The sequence below is a fragment of the Dipodomys merriami genome, unplaced genomic scaffold (genome assembly GCF_024711535.1).
Source record: "Dipodomys merriami isolate MVZ:Mamm:240054 unplaced genomic scaffold, mDipMer1.0.p SCAF_14, whole genome shotgun sequence".
Lineage (NCBI taxonomy): Eukaryota > Metazoa > Chordata > Mammalia > Rodentia > Heteromyidae > Dipodomys > Dipodomys merriami.
Window position 1 is genome coordinate 36,668,536 of NW_027202715.1, and position 6,603 is coordinate 36,675,138.

Sequence of the window (6,603 nt, forward strand, 5' to 3'; positions counted from 1 at the left end):
ACAAGTACTTCCAGGGTCTTCATACAAGCACTTCCTATAGCTATCATGGAAGAACAATTCAAGTTGCCAATCCATGCCAAAGTAATGTCAGCGATTCTTCCTTGCTGTGGACATCAGCAGTTGTTATCTTTTCTGCAATAGACACTTCAGCCTGACACTTGCCTGGCTGATCTAGCTGCTCTGAGGACTTAGGGACTAATAATGCTCAGGGATTTAGTGTCCTAAAGAGCTCTTTTAATCCTCTGCTTTCTGAATGCCACTATATAAGCCAGGGCCTTCTATCATATCACCAGAGTATCAGAAAGTAAGCCACCTTTCTGCTTTACCTTTTGCAGATTGTATGAGGTACTTACCACCTAGGGGGTCCTGCATAATTTTGACCAGAATGCATTTCCTTCTTGTCACTCCGCCTCAGGTAGCACTCTGAGGGACTTCCTTTCTGAGCAGCAGCAGCAAAGCAAGCCACACCATGGGTGACATCAGCCAAGAGGCTGGAGAAATACCTGCAGGAGAACCCGCAATTTGTCAAGGAGTACTTCAACAAGAAGCTGCAGGTGGAGGCACTGGGGGGACGCTCAGAGAACAGGGGGGCAGCCGGCCAGGCCAGCATGTCATCCCTCCAGCTGACTCAGGTGGAGGAGTCGGCTCTGTGCATGGAGCTACTTGGGTCTATGCAGAAGGAGGCGGGAAGCCCCGAACTGGCAGTTCACAGGGCACTGCAGAGGCTGGCCCGGGTGCTGCAGGCCGACCGTTGTAGCATGTTCCTGTGCCGAGCCCGCAATGGCATACCGGAGGTGGCCTCCAGGCTGCTGGACATCACCCCAACCTCCAAATTTGAGGACAACCTGGTGGCCCCTGATAGAGAAGTTGTGTTTCCACTGGACATCGGGATAGTGGGTTGGGCTGCTCACACGAAGAAAGCCCTGAATGTCCCAGATGTGAAAAAGGTAGGTGGCCTTTGACAGCAGGGCAGAGGTCTTAGCAGGGCTAGAGAGAAAGTCATGGGAGAGAGATGGGATCATCTTTGTGGCAATGGTCTGGCTAAAGCCTGGGAAAAGCAAGGAAAGAGGAGCACCTAGGTCTAGCCAACATAAATACAAGGTTCCCTGTTAAACTTAAATTTCAGATGAATACTAGATGTGTGTGTGTGTGTGTGTGTGTGTGTGTGTGTGTGTGTGTGTGTGTGTGTGTGTGTGTGTGTGTGTGTGTGTGTGTGTGTTGCCAGTCCTGGGGCTTGAACTCAGGGCCTGGACATAGTCCCTGAGCTTCTTTTGCTCAAGGCTAGCACTCCACCACTTGGGCCACAGTGCCACTTATGGCTTTTTCTGAGTAGTCTAATGGAGATGAGTCTCACAGACTTTCCTGCCCAGATTGCATTCGAGCCACAATCCTCAGATGTCAGCCTTCTGAGTAGTTGGGATTATACGCATGAGCCACCAGCACCCAGCTTGGTTTGTTGGTTTTGTTTTGTGTGCTGCTATGAGGGCTTGACCTCAGGTCCTGGATACTGACCCTGAGTTGTTTTTTTTTTAGTGAGTATTTAATATTTTATTGAAATTGCTGGCATCATACTAAGGTCATAGTGTACCCATAATCATCAGAATATAATGTATTCTTTGGGGACAAGAGATATTTTGCCTATGTTCCAGAAATGAAATGCCTATCTTCTGCATATTTTTTTTATATTATTTTATTTTATTTGAGAACATACTGTACAGAGGGGCTACAATTACATGGGCAGGATGACCCTGAGTTTTTTGTTTTTTGTGTTTTTTCTTTTTTCTCAATGCTAGTGCTCTACCACTTGAGCCATACAGCTCCATTCCCTGCTGCTCTGTACCTCTGTATATCTTAATTTCTGATTTGTTGTTGGGTTTTTTGGTTGTTTGGTTTTTTTCTGCATTATTGGAGATAAGAGTTTTTATAGATTTGTCTGCCGAGGCTGGCTTTCAACTTACATCCTCAGATCTCAGCCACCTGCATAGCTAGGATTACAGGCATGAGCCACCCATGCCCAGCAAGAAAAAAAAAATCTTCAATGATTTTGTGATTCTTTGGTGATTTTGGAGATGGATTTTGCTGGAGTCTGGAAAGAAGCAAATTTCCATGAGAAAACATCAGCGTGTAGGGGGTGCAGCCCCTAAATTCAGATCAAGAAAAGCTTATTTGAAGGACACACATCAGTTTAGCCAACAGAAGCAGCTGCAATCACCTTAAAAGTAGGTGTAAAGTAACAAACTCTGAAAGCAGGAACTGAAGAACCCAGGATGCTAAGGGCCGCAGAGCAACCCTTGCACCTCAGGGGAGTCTGGAGTGGTGCTAATGTTTAACCAACAGCTCTCTCCAGGTCTGCGCAGAGCCTCCTCCCTTAATCAGCTTCAGGAGGTATTTGGAGATTATCCTCATGTCTCTGTGAGCTGATGCTAGACCCTCCCACAGAGTACCCCCTGTACTCAAGACTAGTGTTCTACCAGTTGAGTCACAGCACTACTTTCGATTTTTTTCTGTTTATATGGTACTGAGGAATCAAACCCAGGGCTTCATGCATGCCAGGCAAGCGTTCTACCACTAAGCCACATTTCCAGCCCTGAGTTGTGTTTTTTGAAGCCTGACTGTGCATTCAAATCAAATTGGCAGCTTAAAAAATGCTGATGCTGAGATTCTCAGAAGGTCAGTTATACCAGACTGATTGGAATATAAGCATTGGAATTTCTATAAGTTACCCAGATGATTCAGCCAGCCAATGTTGAAAAACACTGGCCTACTGAATGAGCAGACACCAAGAAGGGGGTGAAGTTCAAAGCAATGTGGAATATTAAAAGATGAAAATGGTGTGGCAACCCTGTTTTAGCTCAACCCTTTCCTATGGAACACAGAGCTGTGTCTCCCTGGGACATGTGAGCAACTGAGAAGAGCTAGAATCGAATTGCGACTGCTGACACAGTCTCCCCGTGGTTTGCCCAAGCTTTAGCCACTGTGATAAATCCACAACAAGAACACAAGTGGACACCAATGTCTGAAGTGAAATTCTGCATTTATCCTCCACCTTTCTCTTGCACTTGGCAATTTATAAAGCATCTTTACATGCCTAACCTTATGTGGCTCTGGTAAAGACTCTGTACAGGAGGCAAGGGCCATCTGCATTTCCATCTCTCAAGTAGAAAATGTACTCCAGGTCAGGCAGGATGTGCATGGTGTGGCGTGAGAGCCAATCTCCCCTTTTCTACTCCATCACTGACTAAAGATGTTACCCAGGAGAGGGAAAGACTTCTCATACATAGACAAGACACAGAGTTGACATTCTGATCTTGGGTAGTCACAGGAAAGTCATATGATATAGGGTGAGTAGTTGGGCATCAGACAGACACAACTGCAGGTCCATATCTGAGGCTTAGTGACCATGCGATGGACTGATTTCTACTACAGAGGAAGGGAGATAACCAAATGTACAGATTGAAGGTGCATAAAATGCCTGGCTCATATCACAGTAGATTGATTATTGCTGGGCTAGGATCATCATTATGCCAGTAGGAGTTTGGGAGTTGGGAAGATTTAAGAGCAGATAGCCAAAAAAGGTCAATGATTATTGGCTGTTTAAACTAGGTGAGAGGCAGGAAATCATCCAACAGCAGCAAAACAGAAATGTCCTCTTCAAGCTAATAGTTTCTTGTTCTGCTGGGAGAGCTATTGATTAACTGCAAGCATGTTCCTGAATCTGACTAGTTTAAAAGAAAAAGCCCCAGGAGTAGGTGGAAGTTTGCAATAATTAGCTGGGTGCTGACATCTGCCTTTCCTCCTTCCTGGATCTTTCTGCCTCTCTTTCTGCCTCCTGATCTCAAGGGTTAAAGGTTAAGGGGTTTAGTCAGGATTTATCTATACCACAGCCCAGGAGGGATCAGACACACTGACTCTACAAGCAATATTTTCCGCTTGCCTTCAGGAACTTCTTTGGGAAAAAACCATCATAAGAATTTGGGAATCTGAGAAACACAGGATGTGCTTAAAGAACTTCACTAAGGACTGTTGGAGCTAGTGAAAAATAAAAGCACTAGAAAGTTACAGCTCCCTTACTCTAGAATTTGACGGATGGTTTAACCAAGACATTCAGATTTGATCATAAATAAGCATTCAAATTTGAAAGCCATTTTCTCAAAGCTGGAAAGGGAAATGAAGAACATATCCTGTGTTCAGAATCTATAATAAAATGGCATCAAATCTTGAAGCTACTGAGTGAACTATATTGGGAAAGAGAAACTGCTTGACTCTACCCCAGGGGCCATAGTTCTCAAATTTCCTTTATCTGTTTAGTGCCTAGGAGCCAAGTGTCAATGAAGGCCATCAGGGACTGTAATGGAGAGGAGAATAGGAAGAAATCAGGATGCAAAGCTGCCTACTCAAGCAGTGGATTAAGAGAAAGAATCTAAAGCAATCTGGAAACATTTGGCCTGAGATGCTACTGGAAGCAGAGATCAGTAACAGATAAAGCCTTCAGGGGGCACGCACCAGAGAGCTGGCCCTTAGAGAAAGGGAGTCTGTGGTCATAGGAAGCCTATGTCCTGCAAAAGGTATCTCATTTCTTCAGCGACTAGACTTGGTTAGAAAAGCTAAGGCTAGAACAAAACAATAATTTAAAAAGGGTTTTTAAAAGCCCCAAGTTTCTTGCTCTTTTATCTAATGAGACTCTGCTTTATTACATGCACTCTCCTGAGCACTCTGCCTTTACTGGCAGTTCTACTACCTAGAAACCACAGTGTGAAGTCAGAAGGATCATTCTCCCCACTTTCAGATTAGAAAACAAGGGCACAAAAGAAAATGCTATGGCCAGGGTCACACAGCTAGTAACTTGGGGCCTGAGTTCAGCCAAGGAAGAGCCTTCTCCATTACACACTGCTGTCTTCCAAAGAAATAGAAGAACTCAGGGGTGGACGCCACATTGATTCTCCCAGCATTTCACATTTGCATGGTGAGTGGTTCCATCTCCACACAGGCAATTCACCCAGTGGGCTATATGTCAGAATCCCATGGATCATTAAAAGTGCAGGCTCCTGGGGAATCCAGAGTGCCCTTTTGGAGACTAGGACCCCTGGGTGTTTGCTGTGAGGTCTGGAATCTGGTTTATCTGCAAGGGATTCTGAGGCTGAGTTCTACTGACCACATTGCCCTTATTTCCTGCTGGAAATTCTGGTGGTCTTCTCATACAGGGTGAATAAAAGAAAGAATTTCAACCTTTTGTAAAATTAATGCTTTTTAAATTACATGTAAGCTGTTGATCCAGCAAAAGAGATTTCTGCTTTGAGAATTTAACACGTAAAAGTAAAAGCAACAATGGCAAGTGCAGTATGGTTTGTAGTAGGGAAAATGGAGCAGACTAGATCAGTAGAGATCAGCTGAATGGATAGATTATAGAACATCCAAAAGATGAGTTCATAGTCATCTGCCTTGGGCTAGAGAGAACTCCAGAAAATGATGTTAGGTAAAAGAAGTATCACATCAAATTAGAAAAGGAAATTTTATTTTAAAAGTAGAAAAGAAGCTGGGTGTCGGTGGCTCACACCTATAATTGTAGCTACTCAGGAAGCTGAACTCTGAGGATCAAGGTTCAAAGTCAACCCTGGGCAAGAAAGTCCTTGAGACTCTTATCGCCAATCAACCACCAAAAAACCAGAAATGGAGGTGGGGCTCAAGTGGTAAAGCACCATCCTTAAGTGGAAAAAAGCTAAGGGACAGTGACAAGGCCCTTTGAGTTCAAGCCTCAGGACTGGCACACATACAAAAGGCACTATAATCACCAACTGACAAGTTGAATTGAAATCTCTTTGTACAACTACTTTATTTTATTTATTTATTTTTTGGAGGGTCCAGTCGTGGGGCCTGAACTCTGGGCCTGGGCACTGTCCCTCAGCTCTTCAGCTCAAGGCTAGCACTCTACCACTTGAGCCACAGTGCCACTTCCGGCTTTTTTTCTTTTTGCTTATGTGGTGCTGAGGAATCGAACCCAGGGCCTCGAGCATGCAAGGCAAGCACTCTACCACTGAGCCACCTTCCCAGCCCTGTACAACTACTTTAAAAAATGAGTATCTCTAAAAATAAAGTCTTAGTTCCTACACTCCGATGATGTTTTGGCCAATGTGAATATTTTCTTCAGAACAGCCATTTTTCTGACTTCATGGACAAACAAACCGGGTACATCACTAGGAACATGCTGGCAAGCCCCATCGTGGTGGGCAAGGAGGTCCTGGCTGTGGTCATGGCGGTGAATAAAGTGAGCGCATCTGAGTTTTCCACACAGGATGCGGAGGTAATGCTAAGGCTGGGTGGTACAGTCAGAGGTGGAGGAAATGCATTTGCTATACAACCAAGGAAGGTGACACAACCGTAACTTGTTCTTCTTGGCCATCTGTAGGTCTTTTCCAAGTACCTCAACTTTGTCTCTGTAATTCTGAAGCTCCAACATACCAGCTACATGTACAGTGTTGAATCCCGGAGAAGCCAGGTAAAGGCACACTGGTATGTTCTGATAAAGGGACCCAGAGGCAAAGGAAGAACCACCTCACCCTCTGAGGTTTAAGCCATGTGGACAGATCCCTGAGCTTCAGTCCTATG

At 44.7% G+C, this 6,603-nt stretch overlaps 1 protein-coding gene across 1 annotated transcript in view; it reads left to right on the forward strand.

Annotated features, from left to right (window-relative positions):
* The first annotated feature begins 469 nt into the window (after positions 1–469).
* Positions 470–6,603, forward strand: part of Pde6c (phosphodiesterase 6C) — a 35,410-nt gene continuing 29,276 nt past the window's right edge. The window contains 4 exon segments of the mRNA XM_070021224.1: positions 470–489; positions 491–947; positions 6,146–6,298; positions 6,404–6,493. Of these exon segments, the coding sequence (XP_069877325.1) occupies positions 470–489; positions 491–947; positions 6,146–6,298; positions 6,404–6,493 (720 nt within the window).